The sequence below is a fragment of the Piliocolobus tephrosceles genome, chromosome X (assembly GCF_002776525.5).
Source record: "Piliocolobus tephrosceles isolate RC106 chromosome X, ASM277652v3, whole genome shotgun sequence".
Classification (NCBI taxonomy): domain Eukaryota; kingdom Metazoa; phylum Chordata; class Mammalia; order Primates; family Cercopithecidae; genus Piliocolobus; species Piliocolobus tephrosceles.
Genome location: NC_045455.1, coordinates 37,206,178 through 37,228,442, shown reverse-complemented (window position 1 = coordinate 37,228,442; position 22,265 = coordinate 37,206,178). Strand labels below are relative to the sequence as shown.

At 38.6% G+C, this 22,265-nt stretch overlaps 1 protein-coding gene across 1 annotated transcript in view; it reads right to left on the bottom strand.

The window, feature by feature from the left end:
• The window catches only part of OBI1 (ORC ubiquitin ligase 1), a 43,273-nt gene that overhangs the window by 18,932 nt on the left and 2,076 nt on the right, over nt 1-22,265 (bottom strand). The window contains exons 2-5 of the mRNA XM_023185909.1: nt 10,945-11,080; nt 8,216-8,307; nt 5,335-5,583; nt 1,582-1,670 (exon numbers count right to left, since the gene is read on the bottom strand). Coding sequence (XP_023041677.1) covers nt 1,582-1,670; nt 5,335-5,583; nt 8,216-8,307; nt 10,945-11,080 — 566 coding nt within the window. The remainder of the gene's footprint in view (nt 1-1,581; nt 1,671-5,334; nt 5,584-8,215; nt 8,308-10,944; nt 11,081-22,265) is intronic.

Genomic DNA, 22,265 nt, shown 5'->3' with positions numbered 1-22,265 from the left:
CTGCCAATAAATGATAGGTGTAGAGATTCAAACCACTACATAACAGTAACGCTTCCTAAGGTTATTTCACTAATTTGTCAAAGTAGGACATTATCTGAAGTGAAAGAAAAACGGGGTTGGAGAGCACAGGGGAAGAAACTATTTAAACGTAAAAGCCATGCTTCTTTCTCATTGGTTAGTTATCTCTGCCTCCAGTAATTATGGTTAGCGTCCGCCATTTCCTGATACCACATCTGGTTTTACCAAGGGCAACATTTCCTGCTTTTCAAATGACAAGCAGAGAGCTATTTCTGGTAGGATAAATTTCTATTGTTTGCTTATTCCTGTATTGTCTTTTTCCATTAGAAAGAAATGAAGTCCAGTGGTTGGATGGGAAGAAAGTGTGGAGTTCTCATATGCCATCCCTCAGAGAGGCTGCTGGACATTGGGGGCCATATTGTCTTCTCATCTGTTATTTTTTTTCCTAGAAAAAGAAGAACCTTAAGTGCTGCCTGCGATCTTCTCTCCATTTGCAACCCTTAAATCCCAACTCTTTCTTAAAATATTGAACAAATTGTTAAGCAGTCCAATGCTTGCAAATTCTTATCTTCTGGAATGGAATAAAAATTATTCCATAAGGGAAGAATAAATTCACTTAATTGTATAGTTTTAAATCAGTAAAAAATTCAATGAACAATGTCCTAAATTCTATTTCAGATAGGCTTTTTAGTGTAATGGTTAAGAGCACAGACTCTGAGGTTGGGCTATCTAAGGTCAAATGCTACTTCTTTTTGCTTTTTTGAGACAGAGTCTTGCTCTGTCATCCAGGCTGGAGTGCAGTGGAGTGATCTCAGCTCAATGCAACCTCTGCCTCCCAGGCTCAAGTGATTCTCCTGCCTCAGCCACCTGAGGAGTAACTGGGATTACAGGCACCCACCACCACACACAGGTAATTTTTTTGTATTTTTTGTAGAGATGGGGTTCCACCATGTTGCCCAGGCTGGTCTCAAACTCCTCACCTCAGGCAATCCACCCAACTCTGCCTCCCAAAGTGCTGGGATTACAAGCATCAGCCACCGTGCCCAGCTAGTCAAATGCTATTTCTAATACTTCCACTTGTGCAGATTTAGGTAAATTAATTTAATCTCTTTATGCCTCCATTTTCTCATCTGAAAACAGAGAATACTAATAGTTCTTCATTACAGGTTGTTGTATCTTGCAAAGAGAAAGAATTATATGAACATTAACTATTACTAAGACTATCTAAGAAAACAACTAAAGGGCATTACCTTAATCTCACTACTATGTTAGTACTATTAAACAGTTATATGTAAAACTTAGTCAATGCTCACTTGTGCTAGGTCACATTATTCATCAGATAAGAAAAAAAGATAGGCATAAAATTCTTTCTTTAAAATTAGCCTTAACCGAGCCTAAAATTTTACCAACAACACAGAGTATAAACTTGACTTTTAGAGGCAAGCCATTCTACCTAAATCTACATGATTAAATGAAGAATCAAGCAAAAAACAAACCCTCACAGCAGCCAAGTCTGAAATATTGACATAAACTGAAACATTGCTCTGTGAGCAAAATACATACTTTTGAGGTGATCTGTTATCAACTTCAGCCTTCAGTCGTAAATTCTCCCTCACCAGGCCACCATTTTCCAATTTCAATTTTTTGTTTGCCTAAAAGAACAAATTGAAACTAAGCAAAAGCTAAAACAAAAGTGCCTTGTAAAAATTACAACATGAGCCATCTGTATTTTCTAGAGTGATAATATTATCAGAAAACTGAATAGTAGAACATGGCCTTCAGAAACTTAAAATCGCTACTGGGAATGACTTCTGAAACTGTGAATACTACTAAGCATTTTAAATCCATATTCCCCAAGCACTTTGCAAATCTCCTATCCAGGGAAATAAACGAAGCTATGTTAGTTAGCTTACAGTCATTAAGGAACCATACTAATGGCAAATATATATGGAATTTTTTTTCTTTTTCACATAACTGAATACTCTAGGCAAGGTAACATTATACCACATGCAGTACCGGCAAACTAATGCTGAAGAGTCAATTCATGAGCTATGAAATTGATTTCTGGGGTGCTGTTTAAAAATATTTTTTTCTAGTGATAACAAATCTAATATGATTTAACCACTTGATTTTTTTCTTCAAAAAGGCCCTTCCAATGTTCTGGCTCACAACTTCTAGGGCCCTCAAAATTGGATCGATCTATCTATCCATCCATCCATCCATCCATCCACCCACCCACCCATCCATCCATATTTTCTGAAACAGAGTATTGCTCAGTTGCCCAGGCTGGAGTGTAGTCATGTGATCTTGGCACACTGCAACCTCCACCTCCAGGGTTCAGATGATTCTCCTGTCTCAGCCTCCCGAGGAGCTGGGACTATAGGCGTGTGCCACCACGCCCAGCTAATTTTTGTATTTTAAGTAGAGACAGGGTTTCGCCATAGTGGCCAGGCTGGTCTTGAACTCCTGGCCTCAAGTGATCCACCTGCCCCGGCCTCACAAAGTGTTAGGAATACAGGTATGAGCCACTTGCCCGGCCTGGATCAATATTTTCTAATAAATTACATGAATTGTTCTTTGATTAAACAAAAACCTTCCAAGTATGATTTTCTTTCTTGAATTGTGTAACACCTAAAAATTACCTAACATGACACCAATTGCTAGAAAATCTAGAGGCTCAACACTGATTCTGGACACACTGAAAACTAGTGTGCTAACTAGTGTGCTTAAATTTTAGAGTCTTCTTAGAAGCTACTTCCTTTAAATTCCCTACTCACTGCTTTTATGTGTTACAAATAAAAATAACACTCCCTAGACTAGAAACCAACTTCACTAACCTGGGCAAGGGAAATTCTTTGACTAGAACATTTATATTCAAAGTGAATGGGTCACAGGAATAACTGTCACCAAAAAAGGTTTAAACCAAGAAGCCTTAAAAACGTATTTCAAAAATCTGGCCATTACTTTATGAATTTCCAGAACTTCTGACTGTATTACCTATCTACCCACATACGCTGCATCGCAAGGATCACAGGAGTAATAAGGTAGAGAACATTATTGGGGGCATAAAGTCTAACTCCCTTACTTAGACCCATCCAGGTTCCCTCTGGGCTCTAAGCATCTGCTTATCTTTATGGATGCACACCAACCAGGACTGTGGAGAGTTAATTCTTTAAGTGATTGATAAACACCATTACTGCTTCTCTGAAGATATAAGGAAAGCCATTTACTTCCTCATATATGCAGACAACGAATTAAGCTCTCAAGCATAGCACCATAAGGGGAGGCACTTAGTGAATGCTTTTTGATGACGATGACAAACTTAAATTAGAAACTCATTTGATCTCCTTTCCCCCTCCCTGCCCCCACCACTACTGTATGGCTGTATTTCGAAGTCTCTCAATAGTCCTTTGACTCTCTAATACTTTCTCATTATAGGCTTGCTAGTTCCTCAACTATCAGAGATATTTTCAAGTTCAAGAGGGTTAGGTGAGTAAAAGTTAGGAAGGGCAGAGTTCTTCCTACCTGTTGCACCTAAAAGAATAATGAATATTTCAGCTAACTCTTCTGCATTCTCAACACTGATTGGGTAATGACACTGGCCTCGTGATGGTTCAAAACTCATCCAGTCCAGGTAACATCAGAAAAAAAGTCCACGTCATTCATGCTAAGTAGTCCTTTATTCTGAATCTTTTGTATTCCTGTATTTGATTTATAGTATGTTGTTATTTTGCACTCCACACTTTAGTTTTTGTCTCTGCAATCCATGTTTTTTCATTTACTTATGTCCCAGTTTATAGCCTATTACCCACTAGCATCACTAGGCATTGAAAATGGCCTTATTCAATATCCCAAATAATTCTGAAGTCTCAGGGTAGCTTTGAGTATTGAATTTAACATGTGACCATTACAAGAGCAAAGGAAAAGTAACTGTGCTTTATGTATTCTTCTTTAACATCCATCCCTCATGTCACCCTTATAAGCCTCATGTTCTAAGAAGTATTTACTGCCAAAACTTTAAACAAGTTTAATAACTACAAAGGAGACCATATATGCTTACCAATGGCTCAAGAAGAACCAGGGAAATTAAAGGGAATAAGGCAAATTGACAAATTGTAATTTCCCAGTAGGCATTCCTTTTGGCATCCTCTTGTTTTCTAACAAATCAACATACTAACGCTGGCCATCAATACCCAAAGAAACTACACACTTCCCCTTCCTACACACTTATAACACACTCAGTACAATTATGTCTGTAGTTTCTATTTTCTCTAAAAGCACTAGGTTCTCTTTTCTCCTCACCCTGGCCTTTTCTGAACCCAAACAACATTTATTTTACATGTGGAAGATAGTTCACATCTAACATCTAAGTTGCAGATATTTCCCTGCTACTTAATCTGAGGAACTCAGAGCCAATATACTGGGGAACTTCTTTAAAATACCATATGGATCTCATTACTAATTTTGGGAGATAAGACTTAGAAATTTCACACAGGAACAGTATTTTAAGGAAATGCAAATAGTTGAGTATGTGACTGCAGAACTGAGTACTACAAAGCCATCTCCATAGAGCACAAGAGAATTCCACTGCGGATAAACTTGAACTCAAGCTAAAGGCTGGTCACTTGGGTCAAGACAGCGTTGTAGGAGTTGACTGTAACATCTAGTGCTGATGGCATGGATCTTATCTCCCTTTCTAGGCTGAAAAATCCTAGAGGTTTGCCTTTTTCACCATGCTGTATCTTGTTCAAAGAATAATTGAAAAAAATGAACCAGTTTCATAAACCACAATATTCTTTTGCACGAAGTATTCTAAAGCAGCTGCTTATTGCTGTTCTGGAATTAGTCATTAAGCCTTTATTTATCTATCTACAATCTTAAAAATAAGAGAGTGATAGCAATAGAAAAGATAAGGTCAAAACTTTTCCTTTCACAGGTGCAAAAATGGGTATGTGTTTTAGGTACACAGGGGAAGTCGCTGATACAAGCTTAAAAAAACTATAGCAAACCACAAAGAGGACGAAACAGAAACACATCCTTTAAATTGGCATTACTCTTCTAGAAGAAGATGCAGTCTTATAAAGAAGCCCTACAGTCTCTAATTACAGTCACAAATGGAACCACCTGGTATTTCTTGGCAGTTAATGATATTTAAATGAGAAAAAGTCTTCTTATTGCATATAAATGCTAATCCAGAGATTCTGTCCTTTCCTCACACATCATCTGATGATGAGTCAAGATAATATGGCTATTTATGCTTTTGAAGGTACTTATTTTAAAAACAACCATAATAGATTTTTAAAAGCCACAACTTACCTCCTTTAGCTTATCCACATCATCTTTCACTTTTTCATAGATTTCATTAGCTGTTCTGAGTTTTTTCTTCCACTCTGCTACAGTTTCTGGGTTAATTTTAGTTGGGTTATCTGTGACTAGATGTTTGTCTTCATTTTGGTTGCCCTGCACCAAGGTTAAAGGATCCAGAATAGTTTTGATCTGTGACTCCAAGCTGAGATTTTTACTCTTAAGCTCTTCTACTTCTTTCTGTAAACAATCTATTTCGTCCTGAAAAAGCATTGCATAGTCATGAGGCAGGCATAGACACTAAACACATACATACATATGCTAAACTGAAGCCAACATGGTTTGAATTTTGTACTTAAAATTCTGTAGACACATAGATTATTCTTTACACATCAAAAGAGTTTTGTAGGGAGAAAGTCACATACAGTTTAAAATCTCAAAATGTGGCCTGACTGATAAAAATTGGGATTTATGTTGCCTTCATTTTAATTCAATGTTAGTTGTGATTTTTAAAAATGCCAAACACCTTTGATTCTATTTAAGATATCATCCAGAAAATAAGAAAAGTCACATGAATTCCAACAGGGAAGTAGATTCCATTTCAAAAAAAACAAAAAACAATAAAAAACATTAAACTGCTTTACTGAGGGGAATTTAAAAGTACATTGAGGGGGGCCGGGTTAAAAAAAAAAAAAGGTACAGTTTGTCCCCACCTCATCCCCACATCTACAGGGGATTGGTTCGAGGACCCTAAGGGATACCAAAATCCATGGATGCTCAAGTTCCTGATGGAAAATGGCTAGTGCTGTATTTGCATATTACCTATGTACATCCTTCCATACATTTTAAATTGGCTCTATTTATAATAACTAATACAATGTAAATGTCATACAAATAGTTGTTAAACTGCATTATTTATATATTTTTTTTTAATTTTCAATCTTGGTTGTTTGAATCCACAGATGATGAACCCTTGGATATGGTGGGCTGACTGTACAGAGTTATCAAGATGATCATGCCTGTAATTCCAGCACTTTGGCAGGCCTCGAGGAGGGTGGGCCAGCTGAAGTCAGGAGTTCAGGACCAGCCTGGCCAACATGGTGAAACCTCACCTCTACTAAGAATATAAAAAATTAGCTGAGTGTGGTGGCAGGCGCCTGTAGTCCCAGCTACTTGAGAGGCTGAGGCAGGAGAATTGCTTGAACCCAGGAGGTAGAGGTTGCAGTGAGCTGAGATCACGCCATTTGCACACCATCCTGGGTGACAGAGTGAGACTGTCTCAAAAAAGGAAAAGATGATCGTTAGGGTTTTGTTTGATATTTTCACTTCTATATTTGAAGTATGAGTGAAGCCATCTATCATTTCCTTCTACTTTTCATTTCAGAATAATATCTGTAGTTAATTTTGAATTTTTAACTTTTCTGGATGCTGGTTCTTCAATTACTACTGTTACTATTTCAAGTATTAGCTTTCCCACTCTGGAACTGCTTATTATCTTAAAACCAGTCACTAAACATTTGGGTTAGAACTTCTTACTATGATGCCATTTATTCATCTATAATAAATATGTAACCTTAAATTGAGGTTTTTAAAAATTCTGTTAGAAAACAAACTCCCAAGTAGCTCAAGTGATCTTCCAAAGGATTAATTTGTTTACTATCTGAGTATGATATTCATTATATAAAAATACATTTTAGCATTAAATGACACACAGATAGTACTACTTACTATTTTAAATTGCAATACATTTCAACTTAAATAGCATGTTTATAAAACAAGCAAATTCATATATGTGGGGAACACATATATGAATAAACATTTATTTAATCATGTATTTATGCCCCACTGCATTCCAAAAATCTTTGAGGCAGTTGAAGTAGCTTCCACATATACAGTTAAACTGAAAGACATTTTGAGTCAAAAGAGGGGATCAATAGTATCTCCTTCTGTAGTCAACATATAAAATGACAACTGGGCTTAATGTGTACTATTCAAAAGTGTGTGTATTCTATTAGCATGAATTTATTTGTAAAAATAGCATCACCATGTTCAATCATCCTGTTCATTCACCTTTAGACAATAATTAGGAAATAGCACGTTTCACACTAAAATCTCTGTGCTGGCAGTTGACATAAAGTATAGTATTTACTTTACTAGCATTTTATCAGGTTTATAATCATCCGTAATTTCATAGGCAGAAGCAACTGATGACTGTAGAGGTTGGTCTGGCTTTCACAAGGAGATTTCCTTTTTCTCCCAACTTCTTGAGGAAGCAAATAAAAATGACATGTCTGTAGATATACAAATTTTAACTTAAAAAAAAAAAAGAGCCGGGCACGGTGGCTCAAGCCTGTAATCCCAGCACTTTGGGAGGCCGAGACGGGCGGATCACGAGGTCAGGAGATCGAGACCATCCTGGCTAACACAGTGAAACCCCATCTCTACTAAAAATACAAAAAACTAGCCGGGCGACGTGGCGGGCGCCTGTAGTCCCAGTTACTCGGGAGGCTGAGGCAGGAGAATGGCGTAAACCTGGGGGGCGGAGCTTGCAGTGAGCTGAGATCCAGCCACTGCACTCCAGCCTGGGAGACAGAGCCAGACTCCGTCTCAAAAAAAAAAAAAAGAAAGAAATGCTTCCAAATGTTCTTTTTTTCTGGAATCCCATTCCCCTCTTCCTTGGTACTTAAAGAAAAAAAATAAATAAAACAAAAAATCTTTTTCTTCTATTTTTCAAAAGGAAAAAAGAAAAAGCATTTATCAAATAATTTTTTTTATAAGCTTTTAAAACTAATTTTCATTGGATATTTACTCTAAGAAGTCTGAGGTCTGAGGTAGGTCAGTTTTTACCTTGAATTCACTGCTAACATAATTTTAAACTTTAATTATTGTTTACCTCATACTCTTTGTGTAGTAATTCAAGTCTAGTTTTCCGAAGATGCTTCCTGACTGTGTGGCTTAGCGTAGGTTCACTTTCACTTGTTCCTCCTATAGGAAAAAAAAAATCCTAATTTTTCGTTCTGATTCGGGAAGAATGAAAATGATCCTTTTTCATATTGTTTTATATAGCTTCCTAGCTTCATATCTACCCTTCCCCTTACATACACACTTGGGGCTAACATCTAGGCTTTTTCTCTATCCTAATCCTAAGGAAAAAAAAAATACATCAAATAACACCATAAGAAATATCTTCAGTAATACATTCATACTGTGTTTACATATTTATATATCTTATCACAGCAAACTCAGCAAAGGGCTATATATTATCATATTTGGACTACTTCAAATTCTGAAAACTAGACTATATTTAAATAATAAAACAAAACTAATTATTATATTTACATTTAACCAACAGATTATATAAAAATGTATTACTGGCCAGGTGCGGTGGCTCACACCTGTAATCCCAGCACTTTGGGAGGCCGAGGCAGGCGGATCATGAGGCCAGGAGATCGACACCATCCTGGCTACAGTGAAATCCCATCTCCACTAAAAATACACACACACACACACACAAATTAGCTGGGTGTGGTGGTGGGCACTTGTAGTCCCAGCTACTCAGAAGGCTGAGGCAGGAGAATGGCATGAACCTGGGAGGCGGAGCTTGCAGTGAGCCAAGATTGCACCACTGCACTCCAGCCTGGGCGACAAAGTAAGACTCCGTTTCAAAAAAAAAAAAAAGTATTACTGCTATATACCTATGTATGTAGATTAATGTGTCTTTTCACGGATTCTAACGGCCTAGTTACAATGGACTGTAAGTCATGGCATTAACTATATGTCATGACTTGTTACAAATGCACTCACAATGAATCTTCCTGAGAGCTCTTCACTGATGCTCTGGTTACCTTCTTTGTACTTCTTAGCATTGTAATAATAGCAAAGGCATTTTACAGATGTTCTTTTTCAGGATGTTCTATCCAAATGCAAAAAGAGATGAACTATTTTCCTTGAGAGAATTTATGAAATACCACTTAGGTATGAATGAATAAAGGTAGGATATGGGATGAGAAGAAAAGCTACGGGAAAATATTCAGATCAAAGTTCATATTCTGCAAGAAAAGACTTGACTCCTTGGTGAAATTCAGCAGGTTAAAAAAACAAAAACAAAAAACAGAGGTTAACCCTGTAGCATGCAACACAGCAGAGAACTAGTCCTCTACCAGACTTCACCCAGGTACCAAGAGCCAACTCTGATTGTTCCTTCATATCTCTTATTTCCTAAGTACTACCAGTTCTTTTGCTCTGCAGCAAATATATTCCTTTCTATTTGCTTTGTAAAAATCTTGGCCGGGCACAGGGGCTCACGCCTGTAATTCCCAGCACTTTGGGAGGCCAAGGCGGGCAGATCACCTGAGGTCGGGAGTTCGAGACCAGCCTGACCAACATGGAGAAATCCCATCTCTACTAAAAATACAAAATTAGCCGGGCGTGGTGGTGCATGCCTATAATCCCAGCTACTCGGGAGGCTGAGGGAGGAAAATCACTTGAACCCACGAGGCAGTTTGTGGTGAGCCGAGATCGCGCCATTGCACTCCAGCCTGGGCAACAAGAGCGAAACTCAGTCTCAAAAAAAAAAAAAAAAAAAATCTTAATTTAAGTCCATTTTCCCTAACTTGGGACTATTAACAATGACTTCTTAAGTTTTCTGAAAAACGTTTTCTCCTTGGCTAATTATAGATTCACTTTCAATTTTTCCTAAAGCAAAAACAAGTAGAAATCATTTTAATTTTTGCAACCTAAAATAAATAACGTATATGAGTAGAATAAAAACCAAACTCTGAAAAGGCTCTTTAGAAGTTTTCTTTTTCAAGGATCCTCTAGTTCAAGTTTTACTCCTCCCCTTCCCCACCAATATTAGTGTTACACAGAATTTATTTTTTACCCTTAATCCACTTACATATTCTATCACCTAGGCAAAAGCCTCCTACCAGACCTACTCACATCCTGTCTACTCCTATAGTCCAACCTATGTATTACCACATGAGTAATATTCGTAAAGCACATTTTGGATCATACCATCATGCTCAAAACCATCATGCCCAATTCACCCTTCTTCTCAGTCCTTCAGCAAGTCCCTGATTTAGCTGTCATTCAAGGTTCTCTGCACTAAAGTCTCAATTTACCTTCTGTCTTATTTCAGTAGTCGAACCCAAAGTAGACTACTGATCATTTCTAAAAACATGCTCTGTGTTTTCCTGTGTCTAAACTTTAGTACATGCTATTCTCCCTGCAGGAAATGCCCTCCTTAATTTCCACCAGTTGAAATGTTATCCATCCTTAAATTCAAATGTCCAGCTTAAAGGCCACCTACCTTATGAAGCCCTTCTCAATGTTCTTAGCTGAAGTTTCTTGCCTGAACTCTCTGGGCTTTTTGGGGAGGCCCTTAGCACTTGCTGCTTTTCTTTTGGTTTAGTTGCTATGAAAATGTAAGCTCCATTAGCACCTCTCAGTGCCTTGTGCTCCAGTTGCTCCACATACACATTACACAAATTACTCATCCACTCAGTATTATGTTGGCCAAATAGCATCACTGAAAATAGTCTATTTCAATCTTCCCAAAATATATATTATTTGGAGATTGTTTCAAACCTATTCCTATGTGTATATAAAACAGTCCCTTACCTATAATTTCTTTGCAAGGATTTTCAGGAGTGATGGGGACTCTGCAAGCTGGACACTGGCTATTATTCTTCAACCACAAATCAATACAAATCGAACAAAATACATGGTTGTTGATACATATGACAGGCTGACGTACCTTTGAAAAAAAAAAACAAAAACATCACTTTTAGTACAGGACAACAGTCATAATTAGAAGACCAAATGGTTTCGTTTAGAGCAAACTGCTTCTCTAGATTATAGCAGAGTAGGTGTTTAAGAAGGGATATATCTAGGGCTTTTAAATACACTGCTTCTGTTGGCCACTTTTCTTTTTACACGTTTGAGAGAGATACTAGCTGAGATACCGGATCATGGAGACTGAAGTTTTTGACATAAAATGCTTTATTTTGTACCTAAACCACAGAATTCATGCCAAAAAGAAAATGCTTTTTGTTCCACTAAGGCTGGGACAATTTTGCTCAAACTCTTCTATTTTAACATTATGGAACCGCAGGATTAGGTTTTTGAAAATATCATTTAGCACAATCATCCATCTGATGACTGAATCCTTTTCTCAATTCATTCCACTGTGTTACAGAGTAACAGCAACTATTAAGTATTGATATTTTACTAGAAATTCCCTAAAACCAAACAGTAATGAAAGCTAAAACAACCCAAAAGGCATGAGTTCCACTCTCCAGTAGTTTATAATCTAAACAGCAAACAATGCAGACAGAATTACTGAGATACACCAAATATACAAATCTTTGACTCCAGACTCCATTTAAACAAGCACAAATAATAACACCTTACATTTACAGCACCCTCTCCTTTTTTTTTTGAGACGGAGTCTCGCTCTTTCATCCACGCTGGAGTACAGTGGCACCATCTAGGCTCACTGCAACCTCTGCCTCCTGGGTCAAGCAATTCTCCTGTCTCAGCCTCCTGAGTAGCTGGGACTACAGGCGCCCGCCACCACGCCAGTTCACTTTTGTATTTTTAGTAGAGATGGCGTTTCACCATATTGATCAGGTTGGTCTCAAACTCTTGACCTCAGGTGATCCACCTGCCTTGGCCTCCCAAAGTGCTGGGATTACAGGCGTAAGCCACCAAACCTGGCCTACAGTCATATTTTACAAAGGGCTTTCACATGCATCTTTCACCACCCCAACCCTTTTCCATCTCTCTTTTTAAAAATACCACAACTTGGTGAGGTAAACAGCGTAAATGTGCTTTACAAATAAGAAAACAAAGGCATGAAGAAATTAGGTAGCTTGCTCAGGGTTACCTGGGTGTTTTGACTGTTTGTAGTAGTTTTATCAGGAGGAAAAAAAGAAAAGAGATGTTGTTTTGGTTTTCTCCACAGCATTAATATTATCTGATATTATATGTGTGTTTACATATTTATTGTCTATCTCCCTTATCAGAATGAAACTCCATGAGAGCAAGAACTTCTTTACTCTCATTCATAACTAAACCTTTAGTGCCTAGAAGATAGCCTGGTACTTAGCAGGTACTCAACAAAGGTTTGTTGAATGATTAACTGCTATTAAGATAGTATTAACATTCAACTAGTTGAGAAAGTTGTCAGAAGGAAATAATGATTTAATATTTTTTCAAATAGCACAAATTCAACAATACAAACAAAAACAGCACAGAAAAATATAGTCTTTCACTTGATTTACATGTTATCTTCACGGTGGGACTCAGAACATTTCATAGCCATTTTCTATTTCCCTATTCTAATAGTAATTACAGTGTAGAACCCTTCTGCACTAGGAACTGGAAGACAAGAAGGTCAAGGGAAAGCAGAATAAGCAGAGGGAGAATGAAGACACAAAACCAACACAAACCACTTTTCTTGGAGAAAATGCTTGTGCTGCTCTATGTCTGACTTAAAAGGATGCTACTGAGTATTCGTTAATTTGAAAGGGGCCCCCACTCTCAAAGAAATAATAGATGCATGGCTATTCATGACGGGCAGGTAATCATTTGAGTCTCATTACAAAGAGTTCTCTGGTCTCAGTCCGGCTTTCTGAACATTCTGGTTCTCCCTTGATTATGAACACTAACCCAAGAAAACTAAAAGATAATTTGGAATTGATTTAAACTTCTTCTTGGAGAAACTTAATTCTCATCATTCATTTCAACTGGTTTGACAAGATTCATTAAAAAAAAAAAAAAAGAAAATCATGAACCGTAGTGTTTCAAAGTCTTCTTTCAAAGTGGTCCTACCAGCAGCCAGGAGTGAACACTTATCTATAAAGCATTCCTGGTCAGAGTCTCAAATGGCAGACAAACCTGAACTTTATTTGCAGGCTCTATTTTTTTTCTTAAAAATTCATGTGATTTGCAAGTCCAGACCATAATATATTTATATATGTTTTAATTTCATCTTTATGTCATGAAATCTTTTAAGAACACAAAAATCCCAAACCAAGAAGATATTGCTAACACAAAAATCCCAAACCAAGAAATTACTGCCTTATCTATTCTGTAACTCCCCCCGCCCCCCCCCCCACACACACCATATCCCTGCAATATTCCTAGAAGTACTATATGCCCCAGATTAGGAAGCTCAGGTAAAAAAAGAAGTTATCTACTGGTATCTACTTTTATAGTAGTAAGTTATTTTTTATAAGTTATGAATTCATCTGAAAATGGATAAAAGCCAATGCTCAAGACATAAAAGTATGCACATTATATGAGAGGATTCAAGATGCTCTGCCTCCCTTTCCATTAATAAAAAAAAAACACACACACACACACACACATTTAAAAGCAATCAGTAGGCCAGGCACGGTGGCTCACTCCTGTAATCCCAGCACTTTGGGAGGCCGAGGTGGGTGGATCACCTTAGGTCGGGAGTTTGACACTAGACTGGCTAACATGGAGAAACCCCATCTCTACTAGAAATACAAAATTAGTGGGTTGTGGTGGCGCGTGCCTGTAATTCCAGCTACTTGGGAGGCTGAGGCAGGAGAATCACTTGAATCCAGTAGGCAGAGGTTGCAGTGAGTCGAGATCGCGCCATTGCATTCCAGCCTGGGCAACAAGAGCAAAACAGCATCTCAAAAAAAAAAAAAAAAAAAAAAAAAAAAAAGGCAATCAGTATTTTTCATGTATTTGCTCCCACAACAAAGGTTAAATATTATCTCCCCAATCTATGAAGTGGTTGTGAGCAACTCAGTAGTTGGTGTTATCATATACTGAAGTGGCAAAGACAAGAAAAGCAGATTTCACACAAGGTAAAAATCAAGAATTCTGTTTTAGCTATGCTAAATTTGTGATGCTAAGCCCATTTTTAGGTGGACGAGTTCAGCACAGCAGGTTTTCAGTCACTGGCATAAAAGATATGGGTATACAAAGCCATAGGACTAGAGGAGATCCCATGAACTGACAAAACAGCTGGTGAAAAGAAGGCATTCCAGCAAGCAAAGGAAGAGGAAGAGCAACCAGCAGAGGAAACTGACAAGGAGGGGTCCTGTGATGTAGGAAAGGAGACTATGATATCACAGAAGTCCAGGCAAGGAAGTTTTTCAAGAGAGAGGCAGCGGCCAGATAAGTAAAATATTGATGAGAGATTGAGTTTGATGTGCACTGAGATGTGACTATGGGATTTAACTGCTTGGAAGTCACTGTGATCAGCTACCGACAAGCACTGTTTCAGTGAATGTTGGGGATGGAAATCTGACTGGAGGTTGAGAGACGATGAAAGATGAAGAAGTGAAGTCAGAAAATACAGACAATTCTTTCATGTTTTGCTGTAAATGAGAGAGCATAAAAATGAGACCACAGTTAGGAATGCCAATGGGAATGATAAAGAGAGGATATTAGTGATGGAGGAAGAGTGATGGGGGTATTACAGCGATAGGCAGCAAAGTCCCTAACAAGTCAAGAGAGGAAAGGGATTCAAAGCACAAAAGGAGATTTTGGCTTATACAAGAGTGAGGGTTTGTCTTCTTTTGCAACAGAAGGGAAAGTAAGAGGTGTGTGAACCAATACAAAGGGGTTGGAAGATCTGTGGATGGTACAATGAGGAAATTCGTGTTCTAACTATTTCAGCTGCTTGTCTTTTGTCATTAAATATGGGGTGAGGTTATTAGGTGAAAACGAGAAGGGAGGTGAGTTACAGATTTGAGGAAACAGGAGAATAAAGCAGTAATTTTGAAAAGTGAGAAAGCAAATTGACTAGGGATATGTAGCAGATTGCTATACATTGTTGAGTTCCTTTTCCAGGTCTGTGGTTTCTAATGCAAAGTAAGATTAATTAATGTAGGTGTGTATTTTTCTTATCAATATTTAGCTGTGGAGATTCAGGCAGGAAGTAGATGAGTAGTTTGGTTTATCCAGAGTTGGGGTTTTTGCCAAGGAGGAAGAGACAGGGACTGATGGTAACAAATGACCACAAATAATAAGGGAAACACGTAAGTGGTAATGATGACAGTGAAAAAGTGATAGGGTCAACAAAAATGTCTCGATAAGGTTAAAGTAATGGTGGAGAGTAAGTATGATGGAAACAGGATCGGAGAGTGTGATGCTTATAGTCAAGATACTAAAGGTGGTATAACTGCTTTCGCTAACGTTTTGTCCTAGGCCATCTTATCTGATATGTTCTATTTTCACTCTCAATCTCATGTGTCACATGGCATTAACATCTATCCTATGCTGACAACTCCCAAGTCTCCCTCTGTAACTGGACCTCAGTAAGTGGCAGAGCTTAGGCTCTGACAGACAAACCTGGGGCCAACTCCAGTTCTGCCATTTATTGAGCAATCTGACCTTAGGTAAGCCTGTTAGCTACTGTGGGCATCAGCTTCTGCCTCTGAAAACTGTGGCTTAACCTAGCAACCTTTTCATTCAGGTTTAAGATAATACAATGGATGTCAGCACGGACACTTCCACAAAGCAATCCGTCAAAAAAAAAAAAAAAAAGGTAATAATATTACTATATCCAAGTGCCTAGGAGCCAACTACATATAAGGATACTGCAGCTGCCTCAACCATAACATGTCCAAAATCAAACTTGGCCTCCACACACACTTGCTCCTCTTCCTGCACACCCTCCCATCTAAGTTAATGAGATCACTACTTCTCCACTTGAGCTACAACAGAGCTATGTCTGAATCACTCTTTCTACTTATCCTCACCATCCAAACTGTCACCAGATGCTGGTATTATACATTAAGTCTAAGAAGTCACAGATATGAAGATTCACCAATATTTTATGTGTCACTAAGAATGAAAAACTGTCAATTACAATTGTTAAGATACAACCAGGTTCCAGAGATGTTATAATTTGAAAAAAACATGTACATCTCAGAATAGTCAAAATATGACAAATCTACCTCCAAATGTTCTTTCACCTCTCATCTATCCTTTCCTTTGCATCTTCACCCCAATGAATTTAAGGTTCTCATTCTTTTACCTTTGATCTACGGCAATGACCACCTCCCAAGCTTACAAATGTTCATTTCAGTACACCTTTCACTATGACACCAGAGCTACCTTCCTAAAATATGAATAAGCAGATTTCACTCCTCTCCTACAAAACAGTAATGATTTTTTTGCTGCTCATAGTTCAAGGTATAGCCTTCAAAGAACATAATCTAATTCTTAAACAGCCATTTCCTTTGATCTACCATTTCAATATTTGACACAATGCACACTTCAACTTCACAGGTCTACTTATGTTCACCAATAAGAATATGAACATTGGGGGCTTCCTGCTTATGGGTTCCCTATTTATGAAGCTCCCATTTCTCAGCTTGATGTATCCTCCTCCCTAGGAGGAGGTTTCTCCATCCTCCCTAGACAGTAACAACAACAAAAAAAAAATCCTTCCCTCCTTGTAAGATGCAAATAAAATGCTACCTCTTCTGCAAGCCTTCACTAATCTTTTTCAGAATTAACCAAGTCTTTGATAGGGCACCCTGTTCATTTATTTAATGTTCACCTCTTTCTGCATTGTGCTGTACTTAAAAACTGTTTACATCCTGTCTTCCTTAATAGATTTCAGGCTCACTGACCTGGGTGAGTGTCTTTCTCATCTTTAACAATAACTGTAAGATTAATAAAAGTGAATTTTGATGTACTATAATGAAAGGCTGAGATAATAATCCTAAAAGTGTTTCAAGCAGCAAAAGGTCAATAGCCACTGTCAAACTGTGAAAAAGCAAAAGTTTAACCTCTGCATTTAATATGCCAAAATGATACGGAACCACCACCACAGGCAGACTGCTTGGCTCTGTCTACTAAGAGCCATTAACAATGTCACCCACAGGAAAATTTTCTGCACTGTTGGATACCTGGTATTATCACCACCTTTGTGTTGGAGGATTTCTGAAACAGTTAATTCATTTCTTTGGAAATGAATACTGGAATGAGTATTTATCAGATGAAGATTTCTAGACAACGGAATCAATGAATTTATCTTAAGAGAATAGAAATTTCTAAATAACTACTAAAACAAGTTACTTGTTATATATTTGACTGTAATCTGTGGTAGCAAAACACAAAGAATCTAGCACCCATCCTCTTCTACCCAGATCCTGCTCTGGGCAGAACAAAACACACACATGATTTTCTTTAATAAGATCTTTCCAAGACAAAAAAAGTCATCATTTGTCACATTATTAGACTTTCTATCCGATTTACTTTCCAATGAGACCTGTTGCAATAAAGCAGAACTCATGAAATAAAAATACAAGACCAAAAAATGGCAATGGTAGGTAACATACAATTCCAAACTCATCTGGAGTAATAAGCACATTAAAGTGGTATCCTAGGGAGTGGTCCCCAACCTTTTTGGCACTAGGGACTGGTTTCGTGGAAGACAATTTTTCCAGACTGGAGGGTTCCACCTCAGAACATCAGGCATTAGAATCTCATAAGGCGCACACAATCTAGATCCCTTGCATGCACAGTTTGCATTCGGGTTCGTGCTCCTATGAGAATCTAACGCTGCCTCTGATCTGATAGGAGGCGGAGCTCAGGTGGTAATGCTACCTCACTCCCTGCTCAACTTCTGCTGTGCAGTCCTGGTTCCTGATAGGCCACTGACTGACCAGTACCGGACTGAGACTGGAGACTCCTGCCCTAGGGTATATCCCCCAGGTGAAAAGGATGGGCCCTTCTTACTGGAATGGGCCTGAGGGGGCAGTCCTTGGCACAGATATATTAACCTTACAATCTGTTAACTCTACTCTGATATTTCATTTCTTTTAAGGATGTTCCAGTCTTAAGAGACTCCAATCTACCACCAAATCCCCTTTCTTAAAAAAAGCAAGTATACTTGGGCAGAGACATGCCCAAGGCTGTTGTTCATTAATATCCATATCATCCTAGACTCACCCACCAGGAGTTATACATTGGCTTCAAACAGCGTTTCTCAACTTTGGCATTACTAACATTTTGGACTGAAGAAATTTTTGTTTTAGGGGGTTTCCTGCATATTACAGGATGTTTGTCTAGCAGCATCCCTGGGCTCTACCTACCAGATGCGAGCAGCAGCCCCTTGAAAACGAGAGATGCCTCCACACACTGCCCCATGTCCCTAGGGGACAAAATCTACCTCCACCTAGTTGAGAACCACTAGTATGGGATATTCACAGGAATCTTACTAATAAGCTAGTGGGGCTGTTAGTATCAAATCTATTTTCAGTTGTGGAAACTGAGACTCTCAGAAATAATGATATGGGTTATAAATGGTAGAGCTAGCATTTGTACTCAATGTGATTCAACTGCAAAATCACGTGTTCTTTAAACTAAGAAACAGTTATTTCTTCCTTGGAGCAGGGTTAGTGAACAATAATCTGGGAATAATAAATACAAGACGATGTGCCTGAAGGAAGCGAGATCCTGGACACTGATGGAGGTGATGGGAGTGAAGAGGGTATTGATGAACTTTACCAACTGGTCTTGCAATTATATCTATTATAAAATCAACCCCCCTGCCCTTCTGGCATCCTCCCCTCACTAGAGACAAGAGCCTACTCTGCTTCTGGAACAAATACTATTCTTTCTAGCACCTTGTCAAAACTTTACGGGTTTCTCTAGTGAAGACCTGGAAAGACAATGAAAAGGATTAGTCTTCAGTGTAAAAATGACTATGATGCGGCACCACTACTTCAACATTAGGAATTTGGAAACTTTTCAAAGTAGAATTCCTGCATAGCTCTTGGTTACGTTTTAAGACATCCCTGGCTCTGGGCCAAAATTTAGGTCCTATAACTTAAGGGAAAAAAAAAAAAAAAAAAAAAAAAAAAAAACCTGTGTGAAATAAGTCACTTAATGCCCATAGTACTGGTTCCCCATTCCTGTCCAGGTAAAAGGAGAGATGATACATCTCTTCTCTCCTACCTTCATCCCTACCAGAAATGTTTTAGGATAAACTGGAATTGTATTTGTCAAGTAAGTATGTCAGCTATTACATACCAACCCTGAAAATTACTAGGACACATCTATGATTTTTGAATTATTATACACTACATAAAAATACAATATTGTTAGACTTTTCTGAAAGTGACTAAATCCTTCAAACTTATTTTAAACTGGAAAAAAGAGAAAAATGTAGAACTTGCAGTCCATATGGCTTTTTTCCAAAGCAAATTACTTATGACAATTATGTATAAGGCTGGTTCTTAAATCCACTCTTGGGAACTGACAGGCAATCAGGACTCAAACATGGGCTCCATGTACTGACTGGGATGACTTGCTGGTCAATCAACAGCTCCAAGTGAACAGTGATTAATAAATTTTGTCATACTGGAGTGAGGACTCTAAGTTGCATAAGGCTTTGTCCCTAGCCCTATCTTTTCAATATTTTAAATAAACAATATGGGTGAGAAGCAGAGAGGCATCCCCGAAAGAAGGGATCCTTTTGATAGCATTCCTTATGGGAAACAGTCTATTAGAGGATACTCCAAGACACAGGAACTCCTGCATTATAAGGAAGCTGATTTCATTTCTGGTTATTTCAGCCAGAAAGCTTGACCTTAACATTAAGTAGAAGTCATTATTTTATGGAGCCACACAAGGCCTGAGTCCCTTCCAAATGAAAAATATTTTAATTATTTAAAGATTCTCTACCATATCCATTCATTCCAGCACTATTCCAGTCCACCTACATTCCAACCCCAATTCATTCTCTCCCAAATGCTTTCAAAATACTCTGGTTGTTTATCTTAAAGTGTAGGGCCCAAAACTGGACTCATAGTCAAATGAGAAATAACTGAATATGATACATTTATGTTGAAAAAGCATTAGTTACTTTGCACTTCTCTTGAGAATCTCCTTCACCCTTTCATAAAACCAACTGCGGGCCACATTTGGCTTTCACTCATGGCAAAATGCATGCATGGCTAATAGAAAGTATTACATGCCATAATTTGGTTTCACAGTTTGAGTCTCAATTGAAAAGATAAACCCCGGAATTATCTAGAGGTAAACTGGTTTGTAACAGCCTGGTGGCACTATCAAAACGTCACTTAACAGATACCCTGGGATAGATCATTACTACATTTCTGCTGGCTGGCCCACCAGTCTAAGAAATAAAAAAAAAAAAAAAAAAAAAAAAAAAGGAAGAATAGGCAAGAAAATATGCTATACAAAAATCATCCCATAGGATGGTACCTAACTTCTTCAGGCCACATACAGCTCTTACTTATACAAAGTAACTAAAAACATTACTGGGTAGAGAAAATTCACCTTTAAGACTGAAGTAGAGACAGAGGTCTGAATTTTCCAATTTTAAGTGCAAAGGCAAAGCATTAACAGGTGAATACTTAGGCTCTCTCTCCTTCCTCTCCATCCCCACTGGCATCTATCTCTTCAGATTTAATGCCCTGCCCTCACCTCTCCCCCTTCATGGTATCCACTTTGTGACCCTCCATCACAAAGTGGAATAATCAAATCATCAAAAGAGAAGATGGTGACTGTGAGATCTGGGGACATATGGTGACAGTGGCACAAGAACAAATATCTTTAAAAAAGAGCTAGGCAGGAAGGACCTTAGGACCATTCTCAGAAGTGGCCAGAGATGTTCTATGTTAGGGAAGCAGAAGTGAACCCGAGGACACGCCATTTTTAATATCTCACAGTATAATATGTGTAGAAGGGTGAGCAGCACAATCATATTGAATTTGCTTTCACTATACAAAAGGCAAGAGTCATGGAATCAGTTGAAAATTCTGGATGTACTGTGGCAATTTCCAGAACAAACAGGTCTCATTTGGTTGCGAATGCAAATCTTCATTTAGAAGTGTTCCAGCTTCATAAAGCAACTGGGAAGAACAATTACTGGAAAAGGCTGGTTTCCTCAGCTTGAGGGCTGGCCTCAATGGCTACAGCAAAAGCTAACAGTTATTAAACATTACGTGCCAGACTTTATGCTCAACTTTGCACATGCTTTGTTTAATCTTCTGAAAACTGAAAGGACAAGGAATTCATGTTATTACCATATTTCTACTGTTACAGATAAGGAAACAGGCTCAAAAGAGTTAAGTAACTTCAGCCGGGCGCAGTGGCTCACGCCTGTAATCCCAGCACTTTGGGAGGCCGAGGAGGGCAGATCACCTGAGGTTGGGAGTTCAAGACCAGCCTGACCAACATGGAGAAACCCCGTCTTTACCAAAAATACAAAATTAGCCGGGCGTGGTGGCGCATGCGTGTAATCCCAGCTACTCGGGAGGCTGAGGCAAGAGAATTGCTTGAACCCGGGAGGCGGAGGTTGCCGGTGAGCAGAGATGGCGCCATTGCACTCCAGCCCGGGCAACAACAGCGAAATTCCATCTCAGAAAAATTTTAAAAGTTAAGTAACTTGTAAAAGGTTGTATGACTGGTAAGATTAGAACCCGGCTAGTCTGAATGTAGAACTCAGGTCCTTAGTCACCTCACCGAAATTTCTGCTTCCATGGTGGTATCTGGCGGGGGGGCGGGGGGGAAGCCAGTTTAAAAATCCTTAAATTTTTTTTTTTTTTTTTTTTGAGACAAAGTCTCACTCTTCTCTTCTCTCCCAGGCTGGAGTGCAATGGCTCGATCTCGGCTCACTGCAACCTCAGCCTCCCAGGTTCAAGCGATTCTCCTGCCTCAACTGGGATTACAGGCGCCTGCCACCACACCTGGCAAATTTTGTATTTTTAGTAGCAATGGGGTTTCACCATATTGGCCAGGCTAGTCTCAAACTCCTGACCTCAGGCGATCCGCCTGCCTCGGCCTCCCAAAGTGCTGGGATTACAGGTGTGAGTCGCCGCGCCCGGCCTAAAAAGTCTTAATCTTTTTATTTTTATTAGCTGATTTTTATTTTATAATAAAGTTAACCAATACAGAAAAAAAAAAAAAAA